We start from the raw sequence: 16,049 nt of genomic DNA, 5'->3' as shown, positions 1-16,049 counted from the left end.
TTAACCAGCGTAGATTAAACATGTATGAGCAGAAAATGTTAACCAAAGAAAAACAACAGACTTCAGAGTATTTGTTTGGGTTTTTAGTAGAGGAGAAACAAGCACAAATTCAGAGCCTTTATAAATCAATCATTCACACAAAGAGGGTTTGGACTAAAATAAAATGAAAATTTTAAAAGTGTGGCTTGAAAATAACCCAAGTATAAGATTCTGTGTCTGTACAAAGAGGAGAATCTTTAAGTGAGATCATCCTCGTCGAGATCTTCACCAGTGTTCATCTGAACTGCAGTAACATCTCCAGTGGGTAGCTTTCTAGCCAACTTGATGATCTGCACACAAATACTTCTCCATTAGATTCCGGTCGTTTAATGAAAGCTTTCTTTGATCTTCTGGTTTAACAGTAACCAAGAAATGCATAACAAATCCATTCAGAAACAGAAAGACGGGATTATGATTAGACTTAGGCAGGTAATTTAAATGAATTACCGCGTGATCCAAATTCGAGACAGTGCTTGAACTCGCCACCTTCTTGATTTCTTCAGTGTCACCTTCATTATAGGCTGTGAGCAGTCTACTAGCACTTCGGTTCTGATCACTCTTCAGAAAAGCATCAATCCTACCCAAAAATAAATAATTTCAGACATTTGACTTGATTATTCATGTTTTTCTTGTTTGTTGTAACATATATAGTGACTGCACAAAGAGAGAAGAGTATACTCACTGAGAACAGTCATTGTAGCATTTTTCTGCCTGCTTCAGGTCATGAGCATACAGATATACAATGATTGCACTAAGATAGGCCTAAAATAAAAAGGAAAAACAGCTAACTCGTAAAAATAGCATTCAGGGATACAAGAGAAACGATCTGAGTTACTCCGAGCGCAATGGTGTCGAACAGCGATGGAACCAGGTACCACTACAGCCAGAACTCATACTCATACCTTACACTGGCTATTTGTTGCGTCGCACTTATCAGCAGCTACACCCAATCTTAAGAAAAAGGTTGCAGCATCTGTGAACCTACAAATTTTAATGTATACCAGTTATTTTCTATATCAGATAGATGGATGAAAATATTCCATTATACTGCTACGAACTGATAATGCATCCATGCACAATGAAACTTTAACCTCGTGTGATTTCTTAAAGAATTCATGAACTTACTTCTCAAGCTTTATGTAGACATTAGCACAAGCACGGTAGAGATCAAAGGCCATTTGGTCCCTCCCATCCTCTTCAAGAATTTCACAAGCATCAGTGTATAGTTGGATGGCGTCATCAGGTTTGACATCTTCCAAAGCACTGAGACATAAATTATGGAAGATGAAACAAAGAAAAAGAAAAGTAGCTAGCTAGAGAAGTCACACTCAGAAACACATAAAGATGTCAACATAGAATTACCGGGCAGCCTTTCCAAGAGCATCTGATGCGGGTTGTGCCCTTCCACACTCAACATACAGCTCAGACGCCTTTCTATAAAAATCAGAAACTTCATTCCAGATACTTAGCTTCTGTGCTAGGGCAGCAGCAGACTCCATATGCTTTGCAGCATCCCAGGGACTAGTAAATATCAAGGATAACACTAAATAGGATGATATGTTCATACAGCATATTCGCAACAGATATTAATCTAAAAGGGTAATTTTGGATACGAAGATTGCATCTCTTGTCCTTTTGAAGCTTTCTCCAGAGCCACTTTAGCTTTCTCATATTTGTTTGATGCCCTAAACCCATTTGCTGTCATTTATCGATGAAAAGAGTTACAAGAACAGAATCAGATTTCATTTCCTCAAGAAAAGAATTTTCCATGCTTATAATACGTCTAGTCCCAAAGCTTTAGCATTCGGAGAAAAAAAAAGAAAAACCTAATACTTAGATTCTGCCATAGAGGAAACTACATAGTATCACCCACCTGCCTGCTCATACAACTCAGTAGCACCTCTCCAATCAGCACTCCATCTAGTAAGCGTGAGTTTTGTCCTGTGAAAAATGAAGAACCAAAGATGTTTAAACGGATGACTAAGAACAGAACGAGGTCACTGAAATGTAGGAGCTGAAACCAAAACACCATTTGAAAACAAAACGATGTTCCATATCAAATCAATCCAAAATGATTTCTCAACCCTAGTCAAACTAAGGAAATTATACGTTGCCTACTTGTTATCAAGTTTTAAAGCTAATACAATAGCATTTGCAGTTTCAGGATATATCTAGAAAACAATTAGTAATTCGGAGGAATTTGCAAAGGCCTACTCATTTGAAAATTAGTAAACTTAAGGAAGTGTTCGTAAACTTAAAGCAAACTCAGATTAAGCTGTTCCTACGCAACAATACACGAGATCCTAGATTCTTCTCTTTTTTCCAACAAAACCAATCAAGGCGTGAAAATGGATCACGAGAAGTTTCTTTCTCGATCACTGTTACAAAAGAACCCCATCATATCTTACGAGCACAATGATCGAGCTCAATTAACCAAAAAATGCCCTAAAACCCAATTCGAATGATTGTTCCACCTTTCATTAACCTCGGCAAAGACATTCTAATATATGGAGCGAGAAGAGGAAGAAAGCATACATTTTGTCGGCTTTGGACATCAATTTTTCAGGATCCGAAGACATGACTGGCTCAAATTCAGTAAAAGTCCCCGGCGATCTAGCAAACTCGGAGATCGATCTGCAAATTTAGAATCGCTCCACTATCTGATCAAATGTGTTTTGGCAAAAGATCTTCTATTTTTAGTTATAAATAATTCGACTTTATCTTCCACACTTAAAATAAAATAAAAAGGTTTCATTTTTTTTTTTTTTTTACACCAAGAATATTCTCTGATTCAAACAAACACCAAACCAAAAACATACATCATTACTTTAGAATGTTGAGATTTACACCATTTCCAGATTTATTTTCCCTGTGAGATTCAGATTCTATATCGCATAATTTATGAATAGTAACAACTTTGTTAAACCCACAAAAATAATAACTTTATACCAAAATCAACTTATATCTCACCTTCTCTGGTTCCTTTGGTCAAGCTCATGACAATAAGCATGATTCTGGAAACAAAGATTTAGGTAAGAAGTAGAAATCCAACGTTTCCATCTACATAACTCCACTCTATAAATTACAACACCATTGACTCCAAACATCATCAAACAAACACCATCACAAGCCTTCTCTAATAAAAGTCTAAGTACACAAAAACAAGTCAGCTACAATGTCGATGTCAAAAGTTTATCTCTGCCTAATCTTTCTCACCTTCCTCACTTCCCCACCTGTGCTCTGCTCTCGTAGCCCAAAACTCGTAGCAGCACCAGCCGCAATGGACAAAAATCTCGAGAAAACACATGTTCATCCACCAGCATTGCTTGTTTCTGAATCCAACAAGGTTGATTCACCATCCTCCATGTCCAAGATTGATGATGAGCCTGCAACAAGCTCTGCCATTGCCGGCTTTTTCAGGTATAGATTCCCATTCCAAGGCTGGCCTTTCCACAAGTATGCTCCTTTCCCGCCTGCAAATCCTTCTGTTCCTACAACACCGGCTACTGGAGCTGAGGAAGAGGAATCTGAGAAGGTGCCTTCTTCGCCAAGCAAAGGAAACAGAGATGGAAGCAACCCGTGATGAATGGAAACAAGAAATTGCACTTAACTACTAAAATCTTATTGTGTTTAATGACTGTTTGAATCTTTATCTTCTAGTTTTACATATTGTATCAAATAAAATGTACCATGTATGTGACATTTTACATGGAAAAATGAAATGAATACAATTTATCTTATCTACCATGTACTATAAATGATGTGTGACATTTTACATGGATAATGAAATGAATACAATTTATCTTAATCTAGCAAGCTCTGAATAATACCGGGCTCTCAGGTTCATCCTTTTGAGGCGATTTTGACTATGACAGACACAGGAATATGAACAGTGTGCCCTGTGTTTCCAAACAGCATGATTCTCCCAAAACTGGCAATAGAGCTGTTCTTCTTTGCTTTGAGGACTACACTAAGTAGCTTTGTCTCTCCACTGGCTATAGAAAATTGATTAGGAGTTACCTTCATCAAAACATCAAAAGGAGGAGTCAAACCAACACTATAGGTCTCATTTCCAGCAATGTTTGTCATTAGTCTTTGGACAGTTCGCGTGTTATTAAGCCTCGAGACTGTGATGGATGGCAAATTAAGGTCAGATCCGCTGATTGTTGCATTTCTAAGCATACAATTCTTGCCGGTGTAGTTGAATACCACTGGAGCTGATCCATTGATCCCACAAAGAAATGACATATAGTCTTCAAAACCTGCATAGAGAAAGAAAGAAAGAACCGTTAAAAATGGTTAACATTTGGTTATATGATCATGTAGAAAACCGCCGTTTCAAATCCAAACTTTGGCAAAATGTCCCGGATATTGCTTTGACTTGCCCCTGTGAAATATCATTAGTATCAAGTTTTGCTAACTCACCAGTATCAAAGATTAGTCCCGGATCCAAAGCAGCGGTTGCATTCACAAAGCCATTCCCCATATCAAATGGGATTGCAGGAGACAGGGTTTGATCAGGATTAGCATAAGCACGCTGAGCCATTATTGCCTCGCCTTTGTTGTCAAATAGAACAGAGGTTGTTGAAAGTGCAGATGCAATGGCTGAAGGACTAAAATTTCTGAATTTATGCTTGATCAATGCAGCCACACCAGCTACATGAGGAGCAGCCATGCTCGTACCAGACATCATAGCAAAACTCTCCCCTAAAAAGACCAGAAAGAACACAACAGCTTAAATGACAAAGCCATTAACTTTAAACAATGTTCATGCTTTGGAGATATTTATATACCTTCAAACTCAGCTGAATCTGTAGCAGCGGAACTCCAAGCACCCCAAATGGAATTTCCAGGAGCTACAAGATTTGGTTTCAAAATGTCGGCGTCGTTGAAAAGATTGTCTTCTGGATCAGGTCCTCTTGCTGAGTAATACATAATCTTGGGAGCTCTGTTACTAAAGTTAGCATTTTGTCCACCTGCAATGGCTGCAACTGCCCCAAATCTAACAATCTCCTTGGTGGTTCCATCTCTTTCAAGTGAAGAGTTATAGTACTTGAGTAAAACCTATTTATGAGTTGCACATCGTTGTTAGAAAGAATCAAGAGAAGAAGTGATATGTTTCTGGCTATATTCTCACCTTGGAATCTTCTGAAGATGGAATTATGATGCCAGGCATATCCATTGGTGTAGGATTGATCTGAAAGCCAAGAACATATGGATCCAAGTAGAACACAGCACCCTTTGCAGATAGATTCTTGGCAACAGCTAAAGCCTGTTTAATACTGGAAAGTCCGAGCACGAAACGGATAGAGTAGCTGCATATCAGGAGATTCCCAAACACAAGATTCTTATCCAAGCTGTCAGATTCTTGGCATTCACCTACATACATGTCTTTGTCTGCTACAGAGCTTTTGTTTTTCAATGCATCAACAGCAGAGATCATTGTGTACATCTTGCTTTCATCTGTAGGAACTAGAAGAAAGAAAACAAAACCAAAATTCAAAGCTAAGCCATCTACAAACTAGCTTATGATTTGAAATGGAAATATAAAAAACTTACGTGCAAGTCCTACTCCAGGAATGGATGCATTGTTGCCTAAGATTATCGAATTAGAGTAAACCCGATCGTGAGTAGCAGCACCAACTGTGAAGATCCATGGACTGAAGGAGGACATGCTCTTAGGAGAAGGACCTGTGTTTCCTGCAGCTTGCACAACGAATATACCGGCCTTAACAGCGGATAGCATAGCCATGTCTAGAGGGTTAAAAAACGTGGCTACACCAGGAGGACGTCGGTTAGGTGTGATGGATAGACTTAATATGTCAACTCCATCTTGAGCTGCCTAACCAAATTCATAAACCACTGAAAAGTGTCATAGAAGATCCATTCTTATAGTCAATTGAAACGAAAAAGGTAAATGCTTTACCTGGTCTATAGCAGCAACAACATCTGCAGCAAATCCCCCAAAACTCTTATACAATGCCTTGTAAACAGAAATGCTGGTACATACCAAACACACATAATTAGTACTGTCAATGCAACATGAATGATAAAAGATGGTCTTAGCAAAAACCATTTGCAACTGATGTTTGATTAAGATCCGTATACTTACTGTGCACGAGGAGCGATTCCACTAGCATTTCCAAAGTTATGTCCAGAAACTACTGCTGAGACCCCATGGTTACCAGCTGCAATGGAAGCTGTGTGCCTGTTTCATCAAGATACCAATCTGCAGCCTTTAATATGTGAAAAAAGATTCCAATGATTCAACAATATTAAACTTACGTGCCATGGCCATCTCCATCAAAAGGAGAAGCATAGTCCTCAGATGAATTGAAAATCCCTCTAGTAATAGCTGACTGCGCGAAATGGCGGGCTCCAACAAGCTTCCTATTGCAAGAACCCGATGGAAAATCCGGTGTGACTTCACAAACACCTGAGAAATGATTAGGGATCGGATACTGGCGCTGGGAAGTGTCAGTGCCATTGAAACTAGGGTGAGTTGGATCAATGCCAGTGTCGATAAAACCGATAACTATTCCTTCTCCAGCACTTTCATATCCACCTTCTTTGACCCATGCACCGTTTGGTAGACCCATGAACTGAGGTGTATAAGTTGTAGCCGTCCTAACAGAGAAATCCAACACTATGTTTGCTACTTCTCTTCTCCTTGAGAGCTTCTCAGCCTTTTTGGAAGCAAATAAGATAAAAAAAAAAAAGAAGTTTTAAATGAAGATAACAAACATAGTATAAGCTCATGGAGATATGGTATGATCAAGAATTCAAGATTATATACCTGTTGTGAGCTAACAAACACAGCAAACCCATTGATGAGATAATGGAAGCTATAAAGCTTTATATACTTCTCTCCTTTCAATACATTTCTCAGCAAAGAGTCATGAGCTTGAGCAATTGATGATCCCCTTGATCTCCAATTTGAGATGTTCCTATAACCAGAGAACCAAAATCAATACCAATAAAAGAATATTTGCAGCAAAAGAGTGAATCTTTATATGCAAAACCCAATTTTTGGTGCTTTTCAAAAGCATGGAAGTTAAGAGAATCATACAATGCATGTACCTAAAAGTGAACTCTTTCTGATTCAGTGGTTGAGTCATTAACAAAAACCTGAAATTTGAAGATTCCAAAGCAAAATTCAATTACCTAGGCTGGAGTTTTGGTCTAGTAAACCTTGAAGTGTCTCCATGTTTGGATCCTTGGTGGTGCTTATCTTTGACCCTTTTCATTTCTTCTTGTTGTTGGAAAAGATGAAGAGTAGGAGCTTGTCTCAGAGTAACAATGTAAACAGTCGTAGTAGAGTTTACATCAGAATCATCATTATCTTGGCCTAAGGTAAAACAGAACAAAAAACCAAAACAGAGCAGAAAAACCCCAAAATTCACCATTAAAACTCTCCTCATTTTTTCACTCACTGATAAGAGACTGCAAAAACCCCACCAAATTGCTTAAATAAGAAGAGGAAAAGAGAAAACTGCAAAAGAAGAAAAAAGAATCATGAAGCAAACATGGTGGTAATAAGTGGAATCTGCAGAATAAAAGGAGCTGCCTTTTATTTTTTTTCGTGTTGGAGACGGTGAAAGAGTAGCAATATGGATATTATATAGTTATTATTATATACACAATATGGATATTTTTAGCAGAAAGAAAAACCCAAAACTCACGAGAATCTGAAACCTTTTTTTCTCTTGGATTCTGTGAATATTTTTGAACGTTTTAACTACACTACAGGGTCCCAGAATGAGACTATGAGAGGCAAAGAAAAGGACGAGTACAGTGTTATTGAAAAAAAACAGAATTTTGCAAAATTTAGCTGTTGGAACTTGTCGGGTTGGACTTTTTATCTTCTTATTCGTTTTTTTCACTTGATTAAAAGTTCCGAAGATAACTCAAATTCACAAATGTCACTGAAATTTTTAAAAGAAAAAAAATTTTATAATAAATATGCGATCTTTTCTAGACTTTGATTAGATAAATAACCTTGTCAAAGTCCATAAAAACAAATAGTCTAATAGAATATAGAACTCGAATTCGTTACAAGTATCATTCCGATTAATAAATAAACAATAGCAACTAACGATTATATATGTTAATATGATTAAAGTCATAGCAGCTTTCTTCTATTGTATGGTGTTTTAAAATTAAAAAGCTGAGATTTAGCAATGGTGGGTCAAACGTGAAGAATCATTAGGAGTGTTAATGGGTCACACCGTTTTTTTTTTTACTTTTGGATTCTTTTCCTACTTTTTTTCTATCTATTTTGTCCTTCAACGGCACAATTCTTATAAGAATGAGAGCAATTCTCTTTTCGTTATATTTTGTGTGTGAATAATTCTACAAATGTCGTCACTGAAGATAACGCAATGCTATTATGTATACAAATCGAAATTCAACCAAATACTGAATGCTTAGACATGTTATTTACTTTGGGGTATATCATACATATTATTCATCTTTACATTAACGTTCATATGGTTTTGAATCTTCTGATTACGAATTTCATTATAAACCCGCCTTTTACTTATCACCCCCAATCTTAATCATTCGTCCGAACCCAAAAATAAACATTTTACAAAGCCCTCTACTTTGCCCATTGCAGATTTACGGTTGTGAATGCAGCTAAGACCTTTTTGCTTAAAGCGTGACGAAGTAGTCAATAGGTATTACTTAGGCATGCAAATCAAACACAACACCGAACTAAAAGAACAAAAACCGCAAAAGCTCTAGTGAGAAAGAAAGTTAAAAAAACTCAAGTAATCAGCTCACAAATTTGATTAATTCCCCAAGAGTAAGTTGCCGAAGATGATGAAGAGACAAGACTCCTACATTACAACCGAGACAAAAACTGTTTCTTTAGCAAGAGCTTTCAAACAGAGAGTGACTTTATATCCAAATTCATAAGCATGACATAAAAGGTAAATGCGAATATTCCAGACTTTCATCTTCTGATGCATCCACAAGTTCTTCATCCACAAAAAGCTGATTGTGTTCACCACAACTCCCTAAACAAGTTTTCAGTTTTACCTAAACAAGGACCAGAGAGGTAATTAAGCGTCATTAACCAATTTATCTCTTCTTCGTATAAGACTCAGATGTGATCACTAATGGCGACCAAGTTCTGATTAGTTTCTAAGAGGACGTTAAATTTCTCAAAATGGCGCAAGAATGTTGCTGTTTCAACCTTAAAAAGACTTAATCACTGTACAGCAATCATAAAGTTTTAGATGTTTCACGTTGAACATAAATATTCAGGTGCAAAATAAGAAGAAGATAACCAGGTTTACTGAAATCCTTCTTTCAAAGAAACACAAGAAGATAATGCAAAGACAATCACTCGTCAACAAATCTACAAACTCTGCAAAGCTAAGATAGAACAGAAATTCGGCCAAGTTATGAAAGGCAACATGAAAGCACGACATTGTAACCTGAGGATAAGTCGAATCAAACAACTTAATAATGCCTTCACAATCTCAAAGAAACAGCAGAAAAAAACAGTAAAAGCCGAGACAAAAGGCAACCTCATAGCTAACCTAATCACTGCTGCTGATTATGGGGATTAGGCGGTGGTGGCATGCCAGGACGCGGCGGAGCAAAACCACCAGGAGGAGGAGGCATTCCAGGACGAGGCGGAGGCGGTCCTTGCATCCCATGAGGAGGTGGAGGAGGTCCTCTCATCATACCACCAGGCGGAGGAACCATTGGCCTTTGACCATACGGAGGCGGTGGTCCAGGAAACTGCTGTTGCGGTGGCGGCCTCATACCATAAGGCGGAGGAGGACCTCGTCCCATCGGAGGAGGACCTTGACCACCAAAAGCCGGAGGCGGCGGAAGCATCTGTCCTGGAGGTCGCATAATCGGAGGAGCTGAAAGCTGCGGCGGACGAGAGATCTGAGGCTGCATCATTCCCGGAGCTGGTCCACCGACTCCACGAACCGGACCAGAAAGCCCAGGCTGAGCTTGAACCAGCGGACCGGTCGGCACTCCACGTCCAGCGGCACGGCCGATTCCTGGACCAGCAACAGCAGCTGCTGAGCCAGCCTTAGCACGAGATTCTTCAGGAGGAGGTGGTCCTTCGACTGTCATGGAGATTACCTCTTCGCCTCTAAGCAACACCAAGCCAAGCGTACGGCGATCTTCTCTCTCCTCGTTGATCTTCTTCCCTTTCGCCGGTGGAAGCTTCCGAAACTCCTCGCAGTCGCCGAGAACGAGGTTCATGTGGCGGTCGAACGCCATGAACTTCCCCACTAGCTGCCTTCCGTCTTGGATCGTCACTCGCATCCTGTAGTTGATGAACTGAAGCATCTTAGAACTCTTCGACATCGACATTCTCGCCGATTATACAGTAACACCTCGCGAAGCGCTGTGTCAGAGATTCGGCCGGCGAATCGAGCACGCCGGAGGGTTCGAAACGAACAGATCGAGAGCTTAGGGTTTCCAAAATCAATCGAGACGCCAAAATTGGGGGTTTTGGCTGTGCGAATCGCGGAGAGTGCGAAATTTCTAGGGTTTATAAGGGAACATACTTACTCCATTATGAGCTAATATGGGCCCAAAAAGTATTGGGCTGGGCTACAAATAACTTTATATTTTCTTTAAAAATATCAGTTTTTGTTAGGAGCCAATATACCCCCAACATTTGAAAGAAAAAAATCAGATTAAACGAAATCTGAAAGAAAAATTTCAGAAGAAATTAGTTATTTTATTATTCACCCATACATTGGGATTCTTGGCATGAACTAGCGTGCATCAGGAGTCTGTTCAGGACCAAAGCTTGTGCTCAGTGCAAGAGAACTTTTCGATTCCACGTCTTGACTCCCTCCTTTCCTTGAATTCTCTGATAAGAGACACTCTTGAAGTTCATTAGCAACCTGGGACATGTTTGGTCTTCCAGATGAAGATGGACTAACGCATGACATCGCTAGCTCAAGAGCCTTCCACAGTGAACTAGAATCATAATCCCCAGTGAGACTTGGATCAACAATACTTTTTATATCCCCATTGGTTAACTTAAATCCAACCCATTCTCCTATGTGAGCCTTTTCACGTGTTTGGTCAATCACTGGCTGGCTTGTGATGATTTCAAGTAATACAACTCCAAAACTGAAGACATCGCTCTTCTCTGTCAACCAGTTTGTTCGGTAATATCTATAGTGTAAGTAAATAAAAAAAGGTTACCAAATGGAAATAGGAAGAAATAGCTTAAGTTCATTATATTAAGTTGTGTTATAGACCACTTACTCAGGGTCAAGATAACCTGGAGATCCAGCAACATTTGTTGATACATGAGTTTCACTTCCCACTGGAAATGATCTTGAAAGCCCAAAATCCCCAAGTTTAGCCTGGAAATGCTCATCAAGAAGTATGTTCATAGATTTGATATCTCTATGAATCATTGGTGGTTTGCAGCCGATATGCAAATACTCCAATCCTATATAAAATAACACATTATAAGAATTCTTATAAAACTCACCAAAGAGAAGAGAACATCTAAAAAATGTTATTGAATAAAATATGCAATGAGGACTCATACTTTATTAGATTTGAAAAAATAAAACAATAGGCATTGAAACTTAGAACGAACCTTGAGCTGTCTCTGCAGCAATTCTTAGCCTATTTGCCCAACTCAAAGGGGAGCTAGCACATTCTCCTGTACTCATCAAGATGTGTTTGTGTGTGTGTTAAAACGTGTTAAAGCATGATACACGGTCATTGCTTTTATAAATCACCAGGCCAAAAAATACCTGATAGATGTTGTTTTAAGTTTCCGTTGGACATGTACTCATAGATGAGGACCAAGTGTTGTCCTTCGTCACAATAACCAACAAGGCTTACCAAATTTATGTGGTGTACTCTCAGAAGAAGGTCTACCTATCAAACCACATGTAACCCAGTACTAGTTGGTAAACATCTATACATTTTATTTTATTTTTGAATCTGTAAATGAAATTATTTTTGGTGCAAGTACCTCAGCCTTAAATTGCTTATAGCCTTGAGCTGAAGACTGAGAGAGCACTTTAACAGCCACTTGCTCGTTATTAATTAAGTTACCGTAATACACGACTCCAAACCCTCCTTCACCGAGAGTTTTCTCAAAGTTATTTGTCATTACTGTAACCTCTTCATAAGTAAAGCTTCTCTTGTTCACCACCATTGATGGACGTATATCTGGGAAAATTATAATCACGCATCGTATACGAAAATATTCTAAGTTACCGAGTTTTGATTATAGAGCTTATACCTTTCGAAGACCTCTTTTTTCTTCTGTAGAAGAGGATAATGAGAAGAATAATAGCTGTAGTAATACCCACAGAAGCAGCTGATGCAAGAATGGGTACTAGCCATTTCTTTTTGTTTTTTCCATCACCAGCTTCACTTTCGCAAGATGGATCCAAACAGAGGTTTTTATTTCCTCCTCGAAGTCTATAATATTCTCACAAATTTTGTTTATGATGTTGCTAAAAATATAGAAAAGGCGAGATTGGCTATTCATAGAATTATGTTTGGGAGAAATTAAGAGAAACGTACATCAACGTTAACCCATTATTTTCCATGTTACGTAGGGTTTCAGGAATTGAGCCGCTAAGGTTGTTCCCACTCAAGTTTCTGTGCAATGTATATAAACTTAGAAAACGTTATTATATGCGTCCATTTTATGATTTAAAGCCAAAATACTCGTTTTTAATTCAAGGGAAACTTACATGACCGTCAACAACTTCAGTTTAGCGAGAAATTCAGGCACTCTTCCCGTCAAATTATTATTTGACAAGTCCCTAAAACATCCAAATAAACGAAGTTATTGTCAAACAATATTCCTTGGGTCCATGATATAAACAAAGAAAGTCCCCTTGAAAGTAAATATATATAGAGGGGATATGATAATTAACTTACAATTTCTGTAGCTGGCTAAGATATTGTATGTCACTTGATATGGTCCCATTCAGTCCATAATAAGAGAAGTCTCTGTATGTAGATCAAAACACATAATTACGGTCTAATTTATAGTTAAAATACATTAAAAACACTAATTAATCTGAACTACAAAGCTTTAGTGTTCCCATGATCTTACAGAGAAATAATTCTTGGTGGAATAGACGGAAGCATATTGCTGCAATTTAGACCAGTCCACATATACTGTGTAGGCACACATGGATCTCCTTGCCAGCTCATTTTTTGTAATTTATAAAAAGCTTGGATGTTCTTGAATGCAGTGACTGTGCATATATATAAAGTTTAACCTCGTGAACAACAAAAAATGATTTATATATATAGCTACATAGAGATTAAGCACAGTTGACAAACCGTCGTTTTCATCTGTTTCGGACTGAGGAAGCTGGAGTACCCCGAAAACCTCCATGGCATTAAGAGATGGTGGAAGACTTGACGATGTAGTACTTACAAGCTCTAAGTAGCAAGAATCGTCACATTTAGTCGACGTTCTGATAGGAACAGTATCAACCATGAACTCCAGAGGACTGTAGTTATGATTGATTGTTTTTTCATTCCACAAAATACTAAACTCTCTGGTATCATTGGGCTTCAAGGCTTGGATCTCCGCAAAGTGAAGGTACACGTGAACGTCGTCCGTAGATTGCATGGACCAGCGTCTGCTCCATGACTTACCTGCATCTTTGGGTATAGAAGCCTTTGAAACGATAGCTTGTGGCAAATCAAAGGCATTCGTGGTATTTACAGTGGTGGTGGTGTTTATTTGTGTTAATTCATCCGAAAAGTATGTGTCCCATAGACGATCATGGACATCATCAGGATACCTGACACAATCAATGGTGTAAGAACTATTAACCTTTTACTAACTACAATGTTTTTAAAACCAGATCGGGCAATAAACGGAGCAATGCTTCAGGTCATGAGTCAATCCGGTTTAACCAGGTGTAATAGTGGAGAATATAAAACACCAAATATAACATGTTGTTTTCACTTTACCTAATAGTTTTCAATGCAAATGTTTCTATCATATATGTAGCACCAAATTTAACATGTTTTACTATTATCATACTTGTAATTATCGGCTAATCAGCAAAACTTATTTACAGTAACTAATAAGATAAGGTGAGTTGACTTACCGTACGAAGGATTCAGAATTGCTGAAATACCATCGGTTGAATAGCATCAGGGAGCCAGTTTTAGTAGTATAGGTGTCATCTCTTAGGGGACGTAGTTCCAAGGTTGATATGAATGGCGTCGTTGTTCCTGTCTTAACCAGACAAATATCCATAAAATTCGACTTTGGCATGTGAATTATGTCCTCTACCTTACCATCTGTCCGCCAAAATCGGTCGACACTACCGAATTCTTCTTGTAAGTTTATAGTTATCCAGAAGTTAGGGCCAAGATAAAGATCAAATATTGGTCTTTGTTTAAGGTCATCGTAATTTCTATATACGAAGACAGCTCTGATGAGATAATGTGTGCCCTGCATGACAGTCAGATTATAGCAGTTTCGTAATATTCCTTCCGGAAAATACCTAAGGTACTTATATGGCTTTATGTTTGACATGCCTAAACGAGGATCCTCATTATTCGTTCTACCACTTTTTCCACTGCGAATGAAACCAGAGTCGGATGAAAATTTCAAACCGGTGGTCTCTTCAATATAACTAGGCTCGTTATGGGGCATACCGCAATCTAAACTGATGAATCCTGGTATAAGTCATGGAAAAAATAAAATAAACGGGAAACTAAATCTTGTGCAAATATGTCAATCTTAAAAATAATATATGTGCAGGATGTATAACCGTGAAGACATAAATTACCTTGTTGATCATCTTGGGCATTAGCGAGATTAGTAATGAGAAAAACCCCTGTAAGGGCCAATAAAACAAGCCTACGAATACTCTCCATTTCCAAAATGTTAACATAACAATCACAACAAATATTCTGAAGTAAAGCTATTCATGAACATAAAGAGAAAGAGAGTATCAGCTTTGAAAATGTCTCACGTCACCTGAAGAAGATTGACGCTGATTAATCTATATAATAAGTAAAAAATATTTGGAATTGCAAAAGAAGAGGCCAAATTGGGTACAGTTTAATGATAGAAGATGCCCCTCCAGGTTGGTGGTGTTGACTTTATTTTCTCCTATATGTGCCGTTTGGAGTTTCGAGCACGTCTCCCATATTTCTGTATATATGTGGACACACGCATATTACTTGTATAATATTACTACATTCAAATTTGGAGCTTGTTTGATCATTAATTACTCTGGGGGCCTGGCTTTGATCGCTTTAACTATTTTTCACAGGTTAAAGCCTGATAGGCAGTGATGGCCCCCTGAACTGGTTAAGAGGTTCTTAGGTTTGCAGCTACTTGATTCTCAATCGGTGACATGATGAAACCCCGGTGATAGTGATTGGAGGTGGGTATGCTTGCTAAATGAGTTGTGGTTTTGTGGATAATGATAGTTACGATATGGAAGATTGAGTTTTGTTACACCAATTTTTAAAAAGGTATGGATGGATAATTTCTATAAAATTAAGGCTTCAAATATTGAAGACCAAAGGATTAGCCTGTTTTGGAGTTCTTTATGGTTAGATGCTTAGAGGATATATACTCCCCATTATTTATTTATTTTCATTTAAATTTTGTTTTTTATACTAAAACATAATTTCTTATCCATTTGAAATACATTTCAACCAATGATCAAAAATAAATACTCCCTCCATTCTGTAATAAGTTTTTTAAGCAAGTGATGTTTCAACTATCAATGCATTTTTTTTTTTGTAAACATTGGTTGAACTGTATTTAAACATTGGTTGAAAACATAGATTTGTGACTTTATTTGTGAACTTTTTGATCATTGGCTAAAGGCCATATTGTGTGTGTAAATTTGGTTCATAAAAAAAGTCACAAATATATTTTTGGACTTGTGACATTTCAAATGCCAGAATAGGCAGGACGACCGGTCATGTATGTACTTATAAATTATCATACTATTTGACACACACCTTTTAGTAGGTGAATTTTGTAATTAACA

General features: G+C 38.0%; 5 protein-coding genes across 11 annotated transcripts; 1 reads left to right on the top strand and 4 right to left on the bottom strand.

The window, feature by feature from the left end:
• Positions 1 to 95: 95 nt before the first annotated feature.
• Positions 96 to 2,743, bottom strand: LOC18029227 (gamma-soluble NSF attachment protein). The gene is made up of 9 exons (XM_006413805.2): positions 2,575 to 2,743; positions 1,913 to 1,980; positions 1,653 to 1,737; positions 1,402 to 1,560; positions 1,165 to 1,302; positions 942 to 1,020; positions 722 to 801; positions 487 to 616; positions 96 to 329 (listed from the first exon to the last, which is right to left on the bottom strand). Exons 1-9 carry the CDS (start codon positions 2,616 to 2,618, stop codon positions 237 to 239), a joined length of 876 nt encoding a protein of 291 aa, XP_006413868.1. The 5' UTR covers positions 2,619 to 2,743; the 3' UTR covers positions 96 to 236.
• Positions 2,744 to 3,153: 410 nt separating this feature from the next.
• On the top strand, positions 3,154 to 3,639 carry LOC18029228. The gene has a single exon (XM_006413803.2). The coding sequence runs from the start codon at positions 3,215 to 3,217 to the stop codon at positions 3,620 to 3,622; it is 408 nt and encodes a 135-aa protein (XP_006413866.1). The 5' UTR covers positions 3,154 to 3,214; the 3' UTR covers positions 3,623 to 3,639.
• Positions 3,640 to 3,689: 50 nt separating this feature from the next.
• LOC18029226 (subtilisin-like protease SBT2.2) lies at positions 3,690 to 7,622 on the bottom strand. The gene is made up of 10 exons (XM_006413804.2): positions 7,204 to 7,622; positions 6,836 to 6,986; positions 6,325 to 6,725; positions 6,152 to 6,247; positions 5,966 to 6,038; positions 5,599 to 5,881; positions 5,177 to 5,511; positions 4,833 to 5,103; positions 4,465 to 4,746; positions 3,690 to 4,301 (listed from the first exon to the last, which is right to left on the bottom strand). Exons 1-10 carry the CDS (start codon positions 7,458 to 7,460, stop codon positions 3,883 to 3,885), a joined length of 2,568 nt encoding a protein of 855 aa, XP_006413867.1. The 5' UTR covers positions 7,461 to 7,622; the 3' UTR covers positions 3,690 to 3,882.
• A 1,194-nt stretch (positions 7,623 to 8,816) lies between these two features.
• LOC18029225 (small nuclear ribonucleoprotein-associated protein B') lies at positions 8,817 to 10,537 on the bottom strand. Of its 4 annotated transcripts, none has more exons than XM_024149452.1 (2): positions 9,576 to 10,537; positions 8,817 to 9,081 (listed from the first exon to the last, which is right to left on the bottom strand). In XM_024149452.1, exon 1 carries the CDS (start codon positions 10,381 to 10,383, stop codon positions 9,592 to 9,594), a length of 792 nt encoding a protein of 263 aa, XP_024005220.1. In that variant the 5' UTR covers positions 10,384 to 10,537; the 3' UTR covers positions 8,817 to 9,081; positions 9,576 to 9,591. The 4 variants fall into 4 exon arrangements, with proteins under 4 accessions (XP_024005220.1, XP_024005221.1, XP_006413865.1 ...); XM_024149453.1 differs by having other exon boundaries at positions 8,817 to 8,879; XM_006413802.2 differs by having other exon boundaries at positions 9,588 to 10,537.
• A 256-nt stretch (positions 10,538 to 10,793) lies between these two features.
• LOC18029224 (probable LRR receptor-like serine/threonine-protein kinase At4g20450) lies at positions 10,794 to 14,916 on the bottom strand. Of its 4 annotated transcripts, none has more exons than XM_006413801.1 (13): positions 14,829 to 14,916; positions 14,139 to 14,715; positions 13,357 to 13,826; positions 13,124 to 13,268; positions 12,946 to 13,017; positions 12,756 to 12,827; positions 12,583 to 12,660; positions 12,296 to 12,477; positions 12,023 to 12,222; positions 11,799 to 11,925; positions 11,639 to 11,704; positions 11,296 to 11,485; positions 10,794 to 11,202 (listed from the first exon to the last, which is right to left on the bottom strand). In XM_006413801.1, the coding sequence occupies exons 1-13, from the start codon at positions 14,914 to 14,916 to the stop codon at positions 10,794 to 10,796; spliced, it is 2,676 nt and encodes an 891-aa protein (XP_006413864.1). The 4 variants fall into 4 exon arrangements, with proteins under 4 accessions (XP_006413864.1, XP_024005149.1, XP_024005150.1 ...); XM_024149381.1 differs by having other exon boundaries at positions 10,794 to 11,157; XM_024149382.1 differs by lacking the exon at positions 12,946 to 13,017 and having other exon boundaries at positions 13,124 to 13,244.
• Positions 14,917 to 16,049: the final 1,133 nt, after the last annotated feature.

Source organism: Eutrema salsugineum, unplaced genomic scaffold, assembly GCF_000478725.1.
Source record: "Eutrema salsugineum unplaced genomic scaffold, Eutsalg1_0 scaffold_1, whole genome shotgun sequence".
Lineage (NCBI taxonomy): Eukaryota > Viridiplantae > Streptophyta > Magnoliopsida > Brassicales > Brassicaceae > Eutrema > Eutrema salsugineum.
This window is presented reverse-complemented; position numbering and strand designations above follow the sequence as displayed.